This window comes from Phoenix dactylifera, chromosome 13 (assembly GCF_051530095.1).
Source record: "Phoenix dactylifera cultivar Ajwa chromosome 13, Ajwa_hap1_PhDact_Kaust_v1.1, whole genome shotgun sequence".
NCBI classification, from domain to species: Eukaryota; Viridiplantae; Streptophyta; class Magnoliopsida; order Arecales; family Arecaceae; genus Phoenix; species Phoenix dactylifera.
Window position 1 is genome coordinate 24,718,643 of NC_143202.1, and position 18,800 is coordinate 24,737,442.

Consider the following 18,800-nt stretch of genomic DNA (forward strand, 5'->3'; position numbering starts at 1 on the left):
AAAAAATGACAATTGTTACTATATTTTTCTCATGTTTAATTCTTTGCAGACTAGAGAGATTAATGTGGGCTCGACGGTCACTTTTTCAATGCTATTGGTAAGATGATGACCATTGAGAGTGCATTTTGGACAAGAAGGATAGAAAATAGTTGTGCGAAAAAAATATATGTTTGACCAAATCTAAACTTTAATATGATGTCATAATTTTTTTAAAAAAGTATAGCTACAGCAAGACGACTAAAAATGAAATGACTATTTAGCCACAAGTATCTAGCAAAAATGGCTAGATACTGTTAACTTTATTCAATGTACCAAAAGATGCAACCCATCCGGGTCAAGAAGTACAAAACATGAAAAGTTGCTTTATACAAAGTTCATGTTGATAAATTCAAGATCACTAGTGATGACATAACTTTTTAATAAAAATAATAACAATGTGTTTTAGGCAAGTGGAGTAGACTACAAATGGCTGCTCAATAGCAAGTATTTAAGACAATATGGATTGATAAAATTACTGATATCCCTTGCACCTATGGGTTGTAGCTCAACTGGATTAAAGAACAAGATATATAAATTACAGTTACTTAGTATGAAGGGCTTATTGACAAATTCTAAATTTACATGCCGTGGCATAATTGTTTTTATTTTGAAAAAATTTTAGAGCTTAATTGGCTAGTAGTTAGCAAGTGTTTATCATAAAATAGGAAACATAAGTAATAATTCAATGTATCTAAATATGCCGCTAAAAGGATCTATGTCAAGCTTATTAAGAGCTAACTCATCCCACAATATATAGTTTATCCAACCCATCCCAATCACAAATAAATTTAACAAAACTAAGTTAAATTGGAACGAGTCCTTAAATTTGAAGACAACCATTATTCACATTAAGAGAAGTAATGCTGAATAGGCTGAGCATCTAGCCATGCTTGATGAATTGTCTAATCTTATAAGCATAACATTAGCCCACAATGTACTGTCTCAAGGAGAACAGGATTTTTTTTTTTTTTTAAACATGATAGTTCCTTCTTCATAGATGAGAATGACACCTGAAGTATATCTGAAAATAGGTATTCTCTATTGAAGAAAAAAGAAAATAAAAACAGATGAACAACTGGAGGTGGATTTTACAAAGAAATAATGCATTCACTATTATGCACAATAGGCAATAAATTCTGAGTAGTTTTGTTTATTTATTTATTTTGGGGGGGTATGTGGTTGTTGGATGTGGTGGCTAACAAATTCTAAACAGTCATACATGCTACTTAGAAAGCGAAGATGTTACTTAGTCAAATTTCATTCCATGCGATTTCATACTTAGATTAGCCTTTACCCTAGCACTCAAGGTTCATAGAGACCATTAGACTTATTTTTCTGAAGTCAAGCCAGCACTTTTTCTCACTTTTTGAAGAATAAAAACTCATAGCAGTTCTAGAGAGAGAGAGAGAGAGAACCCACTCCTCAGGCCCTAGACAAATGTAGTGTGTGTGACCTTCTTTTCCTTGGCCTCTCACATTTTGTGGTCAAACTCCAGCTGTTTATGATCAGTTAATCTCTCTGGCTTTGTCGCGTGCTATCGTGTGATAAAGACTAGCCCTTCAAAATTTTAATTCGATCCACTAGATCGGTGGGCTCCAACCTAGATCATCGATTTTGATTTTCGTAGTCTACAAGGCTCTTTGTTAATTGGTAGCTAGTAAAAAGTAAATTGACGGTCTAAATTCAAACAAACACACACTTGAAAGCATGATTTATGTAATCTAATTATATTGTGCCTCATTTCCATGACTTCATCAAAAAAAAAAAAAAAATCAAATATGAGATCAGGTCTCCATTTTTTGTCACAAGCCCTTAATTTCTATTGCTTATTTCTTATTTCTAGCAAGATTTAGATTTGATTAGAGTTCTCAAAGAATACAGAAGAATTGTATTTTATTTTAAGCACTATAGCTCCAATTCACCACCCAAAATTTGAGATCCAAATCCCAGATCTAATGTGTAGTACTAAATACACTACAATAAAACAGGTATGTTTCAAATACACTTTCCTTGTGCAGAAATTTCAAGCAAAAAAAAAAGTTTTCTTTGGTTCCACAGATATGTGAAAAGTAAGGAAAAAATATATGGAGGATTAGATTTTGGCCTATAGGCATGTACAAGCGTTTTTTTTTTTTTTTTGTTTGTCTTGAGTGTTCAATGCTACTACATATAGATCAAGTTTGTTAGTGAGCTCTGAAAGTACACAGGAGTTTTGGAAGTAGCAAACTTAAGTGTACCATTGTATCCTCCTTGGAACTTTTTACTCTTGTATAGGGAATAAAAGGAGACAGCGAGTAACAAGAAATATGCAGGGACTTGAAATTGCACACCTCCTTTTCTAGCTCTAATCACCATTTATAGGCTGACAGTCGCAAAATAATGGATGAAGGGTTGATTTGGATGGACAGAAGCATGCCTCTCAGGTGAAAAGATCAAAAAGAGAAGAGAGACGATATCCATTGAGAGGAGAAAAAAAACATTTATGAAAAATTAGTTGTATCTTATTTGGGCTTTTAGTGAATGGTGTTGCGAAGGCTCGTTTGGGCCCGGTCTATTTGACCGGCCCAAAATAGGAGGGCGAACCGCGTTCGCCTTGCGTATTAGCCAAGGAAACTTCTGAGTCTCTCTAGCGATTTCGGCCAGGATAAGGAGTCCCAAGGTTGCGGGGACCCTAGGGCGCCTCTATAAGAGAGAGGCCCACCTCTATAGCCCTCCACCAACGATCATCGAGTCTCTTTGGAAATTTTTCTTCTTTTTCTGGCTACTGCCGCTAGTTTTCTCTGTTGATGAGCCTCAGGATGAACTCCTCAGCCTCTATCTTCTTTCCCGACAGAACCATGGCTGTCGGTGAGCAGCTAATGACCGAAAATCAGGGAAAAGCTTCGATTCTCCTATTTTTCGAGCCTTTTTTTGGATCACTGTCTCTAGCTGGCACCTTACCGGACCACCATGATCATAGTTACCAGCCCACATCCTTCTTCCTCTGTTTTGCCAATAAAGAAGAAAGAAAGAAGAGAAAAAGAAGAGGAGGAGGAGGAGAAAGAGAGCCAATCCCTTTCTTTCTCTCTCTTCTCTCTCTGTTCTCCCTATTTCTCTCTCTAAATAGACCCATGAATCCCAGTACTGGGTCTTGTCCACTTGTTTTATAGATTTGAGTTGACCCCCGCAAAGATGCCATAAAATATTCGGTTGCTCGGGCAACCTGTCGAACCGACCACTTTGACTCTGTAGAATGTTTCTAAAATTCATTGATGATGAATCTTGTTGAACGAACTTGAACGTGATTGAGTTTGTGCCCTCTTATTTATTGTTCGAGTTACCCAGACCTGCTTAACCTGAAACCTCTGAACGTCATCATCTGGCTAATCGTCTCTGATCCTTATTATTTTAATTCCATTCAAACCATTGAATGAAAATCATTTTTTGCTTAATTTTAATGTTTTTAAATAGGATTAACAAATTTGCCTAGTAAAGTGTAATGGTCTTAGATGATAGAAGTAAATAAATTTTACGATTTTTATTTTTTTAAAATTATCATATTTCTCTTGCACATGGTTTGCTAGTGAAAATATCATATTTTTCTTACAATTATGGATCATCATCGTATGTGTTATAAAAACTATGATTTATAAAATAAGGCTACGCTCTAAACTTATGTTGCCAATCTGCACTGAATGAGAACATGAGCTATGGACTCCTCGATACCTGGATATATATCACAATAGCGTTGTATGCAAAGGACTCTCTAATGAAGGACGTCACGATATTGTAATGCCCTTCAATACATGCAAGTAACAACATAAATGAAGGTTCAATTAAGATCTCCAACTGAAAATGAAAGAACGAGTCTCACGTTGTCATCTTCGCATGGAACAAGCACTTGCCAAAAATAGTAATAAAGAAGATGACAAAATGATCATATTCAATTGATATTTGTTTCGTACAAGGAAAAGATATTGTTATGTGGAAATAATTTAAGAGAGAAATACGAGGACAAGACAAACATGGCAACTTCTTTTCCTATCCAATCCATTAGGTATCATATGGCAATGATATATACTTAGTTAATACCAGTCAAGTTTCTTTGTTGCGAAAAGAAGATTCAACCTTTTTGGCAACTTCTAACCATTGATATAACAGCTGTTAGCTTTAACTAATCGCTACCCTCCTCTCCAAATGAGGATCTCATGTTCAAACTTGAGTGGCGATAAAAAAATAATAATCAAACTGAGACCATATGTTAGGAAAAACTAAAGATTTATGCTGTTCGATGTCATCATAAATGATAATAATCAACATCTCAAGATGTTAAAGTCAATGGTAGCTGGACTCCATAATATGAGTTCACGTGTTCTTATAGATATTAATACATCATACATCTTCTTGATTGATGTTGATAAATACAAAACCATATGTCCAAATTTCTAGTAAACCAACTTCAACTTGGTGTTCTTATTGACGTGCTATGTGACACTTTTCCTAATTAAGGTCAATGAATAGAAAACTCTCATATAATGGCATTGCCTAGTCTTGGCCCAAGCAGGTAAGAGAAGCACATCATGGTAGGTTTTCACGTAGACTAATGCGTCGCAGAACTCGTGCGTGCAATTTTCAATGCTGAAACGTTAAATAATGGCTTATACCGCAATAAAAAAAGGATTCGTTCCTACTCGTGTATAACAGTACAAGTGTCGTCGCCTTTTTTTTTCCTACTAGAGCTCCGCTTGGCCACCGTCCGGACGATCCCTCAAAGCTCGTTTGGTCCACGAAAAAATAAGAAAAAAAATATGGTCAACCAAAAAGTAAAGAGATACCTCTTGTTTGGTTGAAGTTTTTAAAAAAGAGACGAAAAAGTTATATTCATGTGAAAATATGATTCTTATGTTTTATGAAAAAGCTTTTTACATAAAAAATATGGAAATATGAAAATTACTTTTTCATTGGTCGAGAAACGAAACATTTTTTTTCCTTTCCAAAAAATCTTTTAGCTATCAAATCAAGAATCCTTATTTGATCCAAAATATTAAAGATCTAATTTTTATTAAGGGTATAATAGAAATTGCATAAAATTTTTCTAGAAAAGTAGATGGTCAACTAAATATAAACAATGTAAAAATCTGTCATGCCAAAAAAATACTTTCTCAAGTACTCTAAATCTGTATCCTAAAAATTTTATTTTTACGAGAAAAATGCTTTCCATGGACCAAACGACCCTTAATAGGAGTGGTCCCTCCTCCCGTTGTCTATCGGGGTACTGGACGATTAGATCTACCGGTTACGATTGTGCCAAGGAATCTATGGCTTCTCGTTATTAAAAGAAAATTGAAGGGCAATTGTTGTAGAAGATGAAGCCACTTCATAACTACTGTTCATCTCCCGCTTAGAAAGCCTAGTCTCTTTAGCTTTGCCTCAGAGAGAGAGAGGGAGAGAGGGAGAGGGAGAGGGAGAGAGGATTTCTAGTAGGGTTTTGGATCCGGATCGAAGCCGATGTTCTCAAATCATTCTAAACTTTTGCCAAGGAAATTTGAGATCTCTCTTTTGTGATGTTGGATCCAGTTGCTGCTCTTCTTTGAATTTTTCGGCGATCGAAAGGTACGCGATTCCCATCCCCCTTAATTTCTTGGACTTTAATTCGGATGAGTGAGCGTTGAATCTGATCCAAAATTCCTGCAATCCGATTGAAATTTGTCGTTATTTGAAGAATTACGCTCGAATTTTCAGCAAGTTTTCTCGCTAAAGTTTTCGATCCGACGTCTGGTCTAATTGCAAGTTTCCAGAAATGTCCCTTATAGGAAAATTTTTAGGGGATAACGATGTATTGGTTCTTTTTTTGTGAACTCAAGAGTTGGATCTGATGTCGGTTTCCAGGAATTAAATCTTATTTCACCCTAAAATCCTAGATCAAGAACTCCAATTTGATGAGGCAAATTGATAGAAAGATATTTATGGGAGAAGTATTTAATGGGAGCTAATTTTGATGCGAAAACTTTAAGATACGATGTTTAAATCTAATTGTGAGCTTCGATCTGTGACCACTGAGTCCGGAAAGATGGAAGCTTCAATCTGATTCATGGACAATCCGAATGAAGTATATTTTTCTTGTTCCTTCTTATGGTGAGTTCGAATCCTCTATCGGTTCAAGTCCGTCCACTTGAGAGGTGCACTTGCATTCATCGTTTATATGCATCTCATTTCTAATTGTGAGCCTTGGATTGCAAAATGCTATTAAATATGTGGCTTGGAGAAACATAATCTGCATCCTTGGAGTACACTTCAAGAAATCACATGATGCTAGGCTTATTTACAAGTTAATTCCAAACATCGGATTGTGTACTTTCTGAATCGAAATCATGCCATGCTACCTTACATTGCGTACAAAAGAATTCATGCAGAAGAGTAATTCATGAAGCTTGTTTTGTCAATAATTTCTTCACGAAGAGTTCTTCCATGAAGCATGTCAAGATTGCTAATTAAATTTATTTCTCCATATTTTTTTAAGAAAAAAGGTAACTTATTGAAGTTCTACATTGCATGAATACTGCTTCCAAATATAGTTATTAATATTTTGGGGAGCCCATTCAAATATTAAAGCAGTGCCTTTTTGTTCATGGCATTGCTTGCAAGCTTATTTGCTTTCATAGGTTATGATGCATTTTTCTTGATAGGAATCAGTTTATGGGGAAAATGATTTCTATTCACAAATTGACACAGTGCCTAGCTTCATGTGCATTTGATGATCAAGTAATTTCTTCATCTGATCTGTTGTCAGGAGCCTGCTGCTTCAGAGAGAAATGATCCAAAGTTGAATTGCAAAAACAAATCAGAAGTAAAATCAACTCAGGGACCAAAATATCCATCTCAAAGGAAAATCAGCAAGGCAGATAACGTTGTGTCTTCAAGTAAGACTGATGCTGATAGAGTCTCAAGCAACTATAGATCTACCTCTGTTGTTTCCTATAGACCACTTACAGAAGTGTGTCCTAATGTTATTGTACCTTGCCCTTTTTCTTTGGTTACTGAAAAACAAGTTGCTGTCCTTTCTGGAGTTAGAGAAGGTACACAGAGATTGGATCCAAAAAGCTCAAACAAATCAGCACCATCATTAGTTCATACAAAGGATGTTGCATATGTTCAGGTAATCTTTCTTTTTATAGTTACTGCTCCAGAGAAATGAGATGGATACATTTTGCTTTCTCTTTTGTTGTTCTTTTGTTTGAAGCCATCTTGTCAATTTTTTGCTTCACTTTGTTATTGTTAGTCTTGTTGATGTCCTCTCAAGCCATGTAGCTTCTTAACACTTAATGTTGTAAAATTACTTTTAAGAATATCGAACTGGCCTACATCATGTGTCTAGAATTTGCTTTGCAGTGCTTTCCTGGAATTCAATCATCTAGGTCATTACGTTGGAAATATAGGAGTTTTTTTCAGTAGCAAGTTGTGAATATTCCTATTAGCTTGCCTGTCTCATACCTTTGTGATTCTCATCTCAAGAAGGTTTATAGAGGGGTGGAAAGGTAGAGTCCTATAATGGATAGAGGTAGAGATATATCAACATCATAGATTCCTTTTATCTTGTTTTGCTTCCTTTTATTTTGTTCGCCAGAGAAAGTCTAAAAAGGGCTCCAAGAGAAGAACTTTGTGATATTGATCATTGTTGCAAAAGCCTTTTATGTTTACAGCTGTTTCTTTCTCTAGAATGTCACAATTAGGTATTAATATTGGTTTCTTTGCATCCATAACCACACATTCTTCACACATTGATACTTCTGATGAAGGCGCTATACTAATAGTGCCTCATATAAGTTTCTGCTGTTGTTCTTGTAGGTTACTTCAAAGAAATCAGCCACAACTAGTAATGTGAAAAGGAGAGGATTAGAAAACAAAAGGTTGGATTTTTTTTTATGATGATTCTAGTAACCTGGTCAACAGATAGGTTACAGCAAGTACCCACACCATTGTTCTACACCATACGACTTTGAGTTTTAGAGGCTTTGGAGAAGTCAAAAGAATACCTTTAGCATCAGACAGCAAAAATACCATTCTCAGGGGAGGAGGTGCTACCATGCTTGGACCACCACAAGCAAGGCACGGCACCTGCTTAGATCTTAATCGGCTGGAGTTGGCTATATTGGCATCCGCTTGTGTATCCATCTAACGGAATCTTGTGCTAGCACCACTTAATCTTATCTTGAAACCAATCGTTACTGGAACTAGTTGTTTGGTTGACAGGCTGCAGATGAGAAAATTCATCTGGCCTTTTTTTTCTTTTCTTTTCATGTTAGTAGAGCTAGTAGGATCTAAAAAAATTAAGTTACCAGAAAAGCAGGTTCATTAACCTTCCTGCTCGAGACAAATCCGATACAAATGGTGGAACTGTCTCCAGATCCATAGATACTGTCAGAGGAAATAGAAAGAAAGAGGTGAAGCTGGCTATATGAGGGTTTTTTTTTGTTTAGTTATATTTATGTTATCTTGCACATAGTTTGGAAACTCCAAGTAGTTGCTTCAAATCTTGCATTCTGAACATAGGGAGGTAGATTACTCATCCTGTTCATTTTACATGCTCTATGATGTTTACATTCCTTTTTCACACTTGATATGGATAATACACATACTTGTTTTCACCTCTGTGGTCAAGCATGCATTTACCTCTTATTAGTCCTATATACCATGGGTTCTATAAATCTGATGATGATTCTTACGGATTTTATTCTGCAGGAGAAATTTGTAGCAAGGTGCATGCTCCTTGTCAGTACAAAGAGGTTCATGGCGCCAGTACAAAGTGTGCTGCTCCTTGTCTGACTGGCAATCTCAGTACAGAAAGTAAAAAAGGTCTACTTCTTTCGTGACAAATTAATTCCTTTTCTAGTTGGAAGTATTCATTATGGCACTACTGCCTGAGTGGGTTTGCTCAGTGGAGATTAGATGACTCAGGTGCAAGGCTGATACGCATTTCCTTCCCCTGCACACCATTCTTCCACTGATATTCTGACGCAATTGAGCACCCTGATGTTGATCCGGCAGCTCTTGTCGCACCATGCAATATATAAAATTATGATGATGCTTGAATGCCGAACCATTCTATGCATAGCTAGATATTATTACTTGAAGACAAATGCTATGGCAGTGGAACAATCATTACCAAACATTTTCTCTGCACAGCTTGTTTACCACGTCGCTCAAGGGGATCCCACAGCCCCTCTAAGAATTGCAGGGATCCCATTAGTCACACAACTCCTTTATTTGTTACTCTTGTTGAAGTCAAGGAATTAGGAAGTTGTTCCTCCTGCAATCTCAAGGTTTTTTTCAAGATATCAAAAGACATTATGAGTGGATTGTGATACCCTGTGTATGGTGACTGTTGGAAGCTCCAACTCTGAGTCAAAAGTCATATGGGTATTAGTCTCCAAATATCTCTCCGCTTATGGAATATCCCCAGACATCATAGCTGGACATCTGAACTCCCCTATATTTCTACTGCATTCTTTTCTAAAATGTCAGGCTCAAAGGGGGGAATTACTCTAATGCTGAATTCTGCAGATGGTCCCCACTCAGACAGGAAATCTGTTGGTTAATGGACCCATGCCACCCTTTGGTGATCTGCCACTTGATGGGAGAAGGCCAAGGTATTCAAATCTGCATGTATGAAGCTTCTTAGAGTCCAATATTTTCGACTTGGAATGATTCATTACTTCTAGTTTTGGTACAGGCAAATAATCTCTGACCAGTTTGCCTAAAGGCATTTGAGTCTTTCCAATTAAATAAGCGGCAAGCGTAAGAGCGGATCCAAGGGAAATATGTAACATGCGAATAGGTAGTCCTGTTTCAGCATCGATGGCGTTACACATTTTGATTATGAATGTTATATACTTATTCAAGCAGTAGACATTGATGGCAATTTAACCTTTGTTGTCTCACATGTATCTTGGTGGCGGCACATTATTATTGTTGCAGAGAGATCATTTTCTAGTTCAACACTGTTACTATAATTCGATTGTTGTATGACCCAAATCCATAGTCAGGAAGAGAATATAAACAAAAATTTCAGAGGAGGGTTAGATGCTGATCTGTTGGAGGGATCTGACCATCCATCTGCTCTTGCATTCTGTTCTAGAGGTATGTCACAAAAGTTCCTGTAGAGCTTTAGTTAAAAGTTTATTTCATTGTTTAGAAATAGGACCCGAGTTTCATGGTGGCAGAAAAGATGGAATATTTCCCTCCATTTATTTCTAGCCTGGTTGGTTATTTGTTCAAGTTGTGATAATGAGATTATCTCCTTGAACAGATGGGAATTGATTACTAGGGAAAGCGAAGGTGGTGAGAAGCGGAGTGAATGGTCAGCGACTGCCCGCTGCTGCTGCTCTAATTCTCAGTGAATGCTGAATTAACTGGCAACCTTGATAGACAGCAATGAAGTAACAGGATTAACGCACGCAAGACTTCCCTGGAGGACCTCTTTTATCCGTAGCAGGTACCATTTGGTTTCAGGATAAGGCAGGATAAGTCCTTGTTTATGTTTGCCTGAAGTGTTCTTCTTCTCATCCATTCGATGATTTAATATTTTTGGTTAAAAAAACGCGCTATAGTTTTTGTAATTGAATAAAACGGGCAGGAAAAAATCCCACGGATCAAAAAATACAAGGGGAAGCAAGACAAAAAAAAAAGAAGAGGAAAAGAAGGAAAACAGAAGAAGAAAGCTTTGTCGTGGATTTACACGGGAAGCTAGTGAGGCAGGCAACTGGTTCAACCCAAGAACAGGTGTTTATTGCTCAACGTCCGTTGTCGATGTAGATTTTGTCTTCTCGAGGATTCTGAGATCCCTCTCCTTCCAAATACACCAAATGCATGTCATACTAGAGATTTCTGGCCTTCCAAATACACCAAATCCATGTCAGATCTGGAGAATCCCAAGCCGCAGGAAAGTATCGTGCTATGACAATGACTTTCCAACCTGTCCAAAAGAGCTCTTGATGTTCTAAAGTTCTGCGGAACACATGGAGATGTCTATCCTCTTTTTATGAAGATTTTCTGCTGAGAGAATCTGAAATCCAGGTAAAAGTTATAGTCTTGTAGGGATATGGTGATTTAGATTTGATGCTGAATATTTGATTCGTTTTCCATTTTCCATTTGCATCCTATCTTCATCCAGATTTATGCTAGTGAGTAGGGGACGCTGTTGGCTTATAGTTCTTTTTTGCAAGTAAATGAAAATTTTGGACATTTCAAATTATAAAGTTGGATTTGGAAATCCAACCTACACATCAAACCATTTTGGTATTTAGGTCGTACATCAATGGTTCACCCGCAGATCTATCATGGTTCAATCTTCCAATGACATCATAAATAACTAAATAAAATAAATAAATATTTTAAAATAATAGAAATTGATATCTAAAAGTAAATAATGAGGACTACGATGATGATGACGATTTTATTACAGCGTAATATCCAAAGATAATAAAATATCGTAACTTATTTTTGTCAAAAAAATAGTTACATTAATGTCTCCTACCAAATATACCTTATAAGTAAGTAAGGATGTCAATAAATTGGAACTTGAATGGCAAGTTTCTAATACGGTCTGGATCAAACCCTAATTCGAAAGAATAGAGCAATAATATTGTTTCTGTTTTAATTTTTCAGCACCTCTTTAAAGTGGTTCATCCAAACAAGTAAAAACAGAGTTCAAAGTCGAGCATTTGGGTTGTCAATGGATCACACAAGTTTCTGAAATTTTCATGTTCAAGACTGACCCAACACTTAACAGATCATGAGTTGAGCCTAGAATTCCCAGTTCTAAAGGATCTATGAAACCATTGGCTGATTATTCCTAGTTTTAACCGAACTGTAGGGAATCAGTGGTCCATCCCTCAAAAAGGCTCATATGTTAACCTGGTTGAGAGTGAATTATGGTCAAATGTGTAAAGTAGTAAATATTTTCTAAGCACCTTTAAAATGGTCGACCCAAACAAGTCAAAAGCTAGTCAAACTATGCTGGATTGGACAATTAGGTTGCTTGAGTCAATCCGATCCATATATGCTTTCCTATTATACGTTGAGTCTGGGATTCTTGGTTCTAAGGGACCTATGGAATCATTACTTGATTATAAGGGTTTTAACTCATTGATGTCCAAGCCTCAAAAAGGCTCATTTAACAATTATCCCAAAGATAATTGCCTTACCTTGATCCTCTATCCCATTTTCGAAAAATGCCTTGAGCTCTTCTGCATGACCTATTAACAATTTTCATCCAAACACATACTATCACCTCCACAAACTTTTTGACATATATCATTGGTAACTCTCAAATTAAATGCATATGCAATTTTTCTTTTTCTTTTTTTTTTGATAATTGAACATGCAAGACTCAATTCTTTTATCTATCATTTTGTCAGTACATGAGAAATGCATGTGTTCAACTGATTTGTACTTCAAATAGTGCCAAAATAAGGTGAAGTTGTTGCTTGATAATGATCCTAAAGCTTGCTTGACAAAGCACTTCAATGTATGGTGGGTTTAAAGTGGGAATGTAAATTAATCTCACACTTGCAACAAAAAAAAAAAAGGAACAGAGAGCGAGAGAGAGAGATAATGCTAAAGTAGCAAAAAATATATCAGTGTCCTAGACAAATTTAGTTAGCTTTTGATTATTTACCTTATTTCTTGAGGTGTTGTTAATTGTTTTCATGTTGGTTTATCATTGCGCTTCCTTTTGATTTCTCTCCTCTATCTCCTCCCCCTATATAAAAGTGTGATAAAAAAATAAATCAACTAAACAATCAAATGATAAAATACTTGAAGATGGTCCAAAAAACTTGCATGATAAAAACATTTGCACAAATATTAAGGTTGAGTGAGAAAAATATGATTTTGAATTTAAAAAATTAATTAAATTAGCAAAATATATATATAAATAACCCTAAAGAATCAAACTAGGAGTTGTTTAATATCCTTAATGACATAATTCCCCGCCATCAAGAGTTTAAAGCATTATCTATGATTGGGAGCTATTTATTTGTTTCCATATTGGTTTAGCTTTACACTTTTTGATGTAATTCTTTTTTTTTTTCCGCCTCTCTTCCACCATCTCTCTCTAGCAAAGGCAGGATAACAAAAATAAATTTACTAGAAACGGTAAGATACTCGTAAATAATTCACTCAACAAACATATTATGGATTTAAATAAACTAAACTATTTGTGAGCTCGCATTCATCCATCGTAATATCTACTTTCCTTTCCATTTTAAATAAAGCAATTTTTTGAATGGTTAACCTCCCCCTCAAAACTAATGGACTCTGCCCACGTAGTATGAGTAGATCTCTTTTATTGGCTATCATTTTATGATTCCCAAATACCCTTCATCCTCCGTATTCCAGCGAAGACAATATTTAAATACAAATACCGACGCAGCGCCAGAAGATTTTACCATGAGCTGGCACATTCCATTTGATGGTCCACACACAGCTCAATAAAACAATTAAATTAAATTACAAAAACCTTATTAAGAACTATATTTATTATATATACAATCAATATTTTTTTAAATATAATTAAATTAACATTATTTATGAACCTGTTTATATAATATGAAAATTCATTAAATAATATATATATTTATATATTCTTATATTTTTAGATGATTATTATGTCGCTTAAAATTATTTTGATTATTTTTAAAATTTTTGTTGATACAATATTTATGTTCTATTTAGAAATAATAGTATGATTAATATTTTGTTAAGTTATAGTTTAAAATGTTGGATAAAAATATTTTTTTTAGGATAAATATGGAACTTTTAAATTGTTAAATATAAGTATAATTATCTCTAATTTCATAGAGATTTTTAAATTTATTTTAAAAAATCTACCTAAATATCCAGAAAAATAGCTGTTATCTCCAACGGTAGTCTTCGCTTCCCAGCCTACAACTCGCCCACGATGACCCACGTACGACGAAAATGAGGCTATTCGTAACCTTAAATTACTAAATTGCCCGCATGATTTAGCATATGTACAAAGCTACCATTGCCCTTAGAATCCCTCCTGCAGGGGTAAAACGGTCAATATGCATGCCCCTGTCTCGGACGACTCCAAGCCTAGGTATGAGATGAAACCGTTACCGTGTCGTAACGGACTCAACTGAAACCATTATTGACCGTTATAGCTTGTAACGGCCATAAATCTGTATGAACACAAAAAAAATGCAGGGGTCGAAGACTATTTGGATTTAGAATGACAAATAAAAAAAATAAAAGTCGATTATAGACAAAAAGCAATGTTATTTAGCATAAAAATACTATCATTATTATTTTAACCAAAAGCAAATGCTTTCTCTTACTTAAAAGGAGCGTTTAAGCCTCCGCATATCTCTAATATTATTATTTTTACAAAAATTAGAATATAAATATGAAGGAGTTGAAGGATACAAATAGACTGAATTTATTTAAAAATAAAATCTAATCCTTATTTTTTTTATAAAAATATTATCTCATTTTTTTCAAAAGGACTCAAAAATTAATGTTCTAATACTATTAAAGATAAAATTTATATATTTTTCTTTATGTACCATCTAAATATCTCATGTATCAGAAAATAAATTAGATAACCATAATGATTGCAACTATCTATGATACTACAAAAGAGCCATAAAAATCAAAATGTACTATATTTCATTTATTTTTTATGAATTTGAGAATTATTTTGTACAGCAAAAATGTTGGATCAAATGAGTTTCTTAATTTGTTATTTTAGTACAACAAAATATTTTTTTTCCAAACAAGGTTTTAAAGTATAATATTTTGAGAATTATCAATGAAAAAATTTATATTTTTATTTAAATCAACATCTTAACGTTTTGTGCATCATAGAAATAGTTTGAGTAGCGACATATATAGTAAGTGTAACCTTTTGATGCCTCTTATATATTGCGTGAAAACATGCAATTTCTCAAAATATATTATGTTCCTCGAAAAGTTTTTAATAAAATTAATAAATCATAACCTCTTAAGAAGTATCAAGGATAAATTAATATTCTTATTTTAAACAAATTTATTTATCATGCAAGCAATTTGAGTTAATATATACGACAACAATAACCTTTTAGCATATGTTAATTGAAAAGTATCAGCAAAAGTCAATACTTTCCATCATACTAACTTTTCAAAAAAAATTTAGTAGAAAAATATAGTATCTGATGAGTACCCCTCATGCATTATTCTCATAGGATCTACAATGGTATGAAAAAAAATACAAACCTTGTCATGATAAAAATTATATATATATATATATATATATATATATATGTATGTATGTATGTATTTGTGTGTGTATATGTATGTTTATATAGAGTACAACGGTCCCTGTCAAAACCGGCCGTCAGCGTTATAACAACCGTTAGTTTATAGCAGGGTACGAGCGAGGAATAAAAGAGCGGGAGGCCACCTAGGCTTGGTTGAATTCCGAACCTCCGTCCCGGTTACCGAACCCGAGGACAGCTGGTGACAGGCTGTCAGCAACCCAGCCATCCCCACCGCAACCCCCAGCCCACGCCTTTTCTTTGTTTCCTTCGGACCCTGTCCGCTGCGATTTTCTCTCTCCTCGCTCATCTCCGTCGCTAGGGTTTCGATCTACGACGACGAGAGCTCCCTGATCTCCTTCGGCTCTTCTCGAATCCGGATTCAGCGGCTCGAGAGCTCGCGTTCGAGGCCGGCATCGCGGGATTTGATCCAGTATATCTCTCGTAATGCTCGAGATTAGGGCTTTCTTTTCGATAACATCACTCCGCGTCGTATATTTCATGGCATGCTTGTGATCTTGCTCGAGGTACTCGTGCTTCTCCTTCTGTTTCTATTTTTATATATTTTTGGGTGAATTTCGGTATTTGATTCTTATAAAATGGTAGGAAATATGCTTATTTTGCTAGGCTTTCGTTTTTTTTTTGTTGGATGTGGTATCTTTATGGTTTGTGTAGAGCAGATATTTGTATGGTTTTGTGGCTTTGTTTTTTTTTTTGGTAATGGTGTATTGTTGTAGAAGGGGCTTTTTAGCTATTCTTGCGTCTGTTCAAACATAAAAATGATTCCTTTTGTGCTTAGATTTTTTTTGTTTATTGCTGTAGTTAGTACTTATTTATTTGCCTGAGTCAATGGAGTAGCTTTTTTGATGGTGGCGATTTAAATGTAGTTTGCTTTGACCTAAAAGATTTCAGATATGGTAATGGAACTGTGGATGGTATAGAATTGCAGCCAAACTTTTGATTTTTAAAGTTTCAAGAGGTTCTTGCCAACGCAAACAGTATCTAATATCGGATTTTCTTCGTCCTTTATTTCTATATTGAGTAATAAAAAGCTTCCGATGTCTTAATCATCGTCTGTTGCCGGGTTAAAAGTTTCCTTAGCACGAAAAGTAGTTGATGAATTTGATGCTGCACCAGGGACGTTTTGAAATAAAACTTGTAGCACTCTTATTGTTCTCTCCTTCAGTGACTTCTCAGAGTGGAAGAGCCATTTCTTGTATTGCTATTAAATGTAAAATAAGAACAGCGATATAATAAGGAATTTAAACAGCAGCGTATTTTGTTCCCGTGAGAATGTTTTCACTTGCTTAATTTGAGCAAATTATTATGTTTACATAGCTCGTAGACATAGCTTTATAATTGTTAAGTTAATTGCCAAGACGATTTTTGAGGTTGACTTTAATTATCGTGAGGGATTGGGACATTCCTGGCATTCCTGGTTAACTAAAACAAATAGGCTGTCCATCCTCCTGCATGGATATGTTTAATGTGCATTTTTATATGATGGCTCTCACACTGTAAATGCATGCGCTGTTCATAAAAAAAAAATGAAAATTTTATGGAAAGTATAGTGTAATCAAAGATCGCTACAGTGTTGTTCTAGTAGTGTTGCCTTTCGGGTAGCTTTTAAATTAATGTTATTGGAATATATGCTACATTGAAGATAAGTGCAAAAGAATGTAGCCCCCGGAGTATATTGGAGTTGTTGATCTGTTAACAATTGCTCTTTTCTTTTTCAATATAGAAGATTTTTTGATTAACGAAAGCAGCATTTCTTGTTTGGTCTTCTTTTAAATTGTGGCTTCTGTGACTTTTCATATTCTGTTGTCTAATGTTTCTGCTAAGTGTCAAAAGCAGAAGAAATTTACTGCATGCATGTCCATTAACAAGTATTATTTTGAAGTTTGAATTATACGAAGCAGTAAACAATTATTCTTTTGGATTATAGATGGTTCTGGGTGGTTCGACAATCTGAAGCATAATCTCAAGGATGAAGTTAGATTGTTGCACATGAGAACGGTAGCTGTGCTTGATGCCAAAATTTCTGCTCTGCATTTTTGAGGAAGTGGCTGATTTACTGGTACCTGTGGGCCATTTTGGTATCCTTGCTGGCAGAGAGCATGCGTGGAATCTGTGTTTTGGGTGATGCCCCTGACCAGAATCGCCGCCGATGCATTCGGTGCGGTGACCATATCACTCGTCTCTCTAAGTGCTATTCTGGGTCTGATTTGCATCTACCGTTCTTTCTATTTCCAGCTACAGATCCACCGAAGAAGCTTTCCCCAGCTCAAGTACTTTAATGGGCCTTGGATTACACGCATTGCATTGATTCTAGTCGCAATTTGGTGGGGCTTTGGAGAGATTGTTAGGCTTACTTTTCTGAAAGAAAAAGGAAGACCTTTTTCCAGCCAATTATGGGAGAAGAATGTCTGCAAGTTCTATGTCCTCTCGAATCTAGGGTTTGCAGAACCAAGTATTTTTCTCATGCTTGCATTCCTTCTCTATGCTGCATTGCAGAAGAGGGAGTCAGACGCGCTGAGTCAACGATGGAACAGACGGACCATGAGCTATGTCGTCCTTTCTTGTCTTCCGATATTCATCATGCAATTCGTCCTCATTTTAGTTGGACCCAAGTTCAATAACGAAAAGAGTGGCAAGAGAACAAAGATGTCAAAGTTCTTCTCATGCACCTATACTTTGACCAATGACAGCAGTGTATGCACCTATCCCTTGCTGAGCACTATAGTTCTTGGGATTTTTTATGCGCTCCTGATCAGCTGTGTCGCATATGTGGGAACCCGGTTGTTTTCTTTGGTGATCAACAAGGGATTGCGACGGAGAGTTTATGTGCTGATATCTTCAGTCATCCTCTTCCTTCCATTAAGGGTGCTGCTCCTTGGATTCTCTGTCCTCCCTCACCCAGGCAATTTGGTCTATGAGGCCATTGTGTTCCTGGCCTTCCTCATGCTGTTATTTTGTACCATGGTGGGGATATGTATACTAGTATATTTCCCTGTGGCAGATTCCTTGGCACTGAGAGACATAGGACACATAGAAATTGAAGGAATGCCGTATGATGACTACTACTATGATGGTGTCTCTCTCGTTAATAACCATGGCTATCAAGACACAAGCAGGAACTCTGACGCATCTACCAAGCGTGGCTCCGTATCTTTTTCCCACAATGGTCAAGGATGAATCCCCACAAACAGAAAGCATTGGTGATTTTCCCTCCACATTGGTTCACTTTCTCGATCTCCCCCATTCCCTGGCAGGCCCACGGTTCCACTTAGAGAAGTTCCTTCACACTAAAAACCATCTGCCAGTTTTCTTACTTCTCTTCGCCTTTTTTTTTTTTTTGGCCAAATGATATCAGTTTTGTGGTGAACAAAGACTAATGTAAAGGTGTTTTTAGCAGTCAACATTAAACAAGGTTTGCTCATTGTTCATATTGGTATATTTATC

General features: G+C 35.8%; 1 protein-coding gene and 3 long non-coding RNA genes across 6 annotated transcripts; all 4 read left to right on the top strand.

Annotated features, from left to right (window-relative positions):
* The first annotated feature begins 6,806 nt into the window (after positions 1-6,806).
* On the top strand, positions 6,807-9,108 carry LOC103711087 (uncharacterized). The gene is made up of 4 exons (XR_015972532.1): positions 6,807-6,938; positions 7,068-7,174; positions 8,758-8,871; positions 8,974-9,108. It is a non-coding gene; the product is annotated as an uncharacterized LOC103711087 (long non-coding RNA).
* Positions 9,109-9,296: 188 nt separating this feature from the next.
* Positions 9,297-10,028, top strand: LOC148700289 (uncharacterized). 2 transcript variants are annotated; one of them, XR_015972531.1, is made up of 4 exons: positions 9,297-9,435; positions 9,541-9,665; positions 9,749-9,853; positions 9,994-10,028. It is a non-coding gene; the product is annotated as an uncharacterized LOC148700289 (long non-coding RNA). The 2 variants fall into 2 exon arrangements; XR_015972530.1 differs by lacking the exon at positions 9,297-9,435 and having other exon boundaries at positions 9,527-9,665.
* A 354-nt stretch (positions 10,029-10,382) lies between these two features.
* LOC148700290 (uncharacterized) lies at positions 10,383-10,796 on the top strand. The gene is made up of 2 exons (XR_015972533.1): positions 10,383-10,510; positions 10,626-10,796. It is a non-coding gene; the product is annotated as an uncharacterized LOC148700290 (long non-coding RNA).
* A 176-nt stretch (positions 10,797-10,972) lies between these two features.
* CAND1 (plasminogen activator inhibitor) lies at positions 10,973-18,784 on the top strand. 2 transcript variants are annotated; one of them, XM_088709570.2, is made up of 3 exons: positions 10,973-11,091; positions 15,448-15,862; positions 17,284-18,784. In XM_088709570.2, exon 3 carries the CDS (start codon positions 17,481-17,483, stop codon positions 18,531-18,533), a length of 1,053 nt encoding a protein of 350 aa, XP_088565696.1. In that variant the 5' UTR covers positions 10,973-11,091; positions 15,448-15,862; positions 17,284-17,480; the 3' UTR covers positions 18,534-18,784. The 2 variants fall into 2 exon arrangements, with proteins under 2 accessions (XP_088565696.1, XP_088565697.1); XM_088709571.1 differs by lacking the exon at positions 10,973-11,091 and having other exon boundaries at positions 15,569-15,862; positions 17,284-17,514; positions 17,592-18,784.
* The last annotated feature ends 16 nt before the right edge of the window (positions 18,785-18,800 follow it).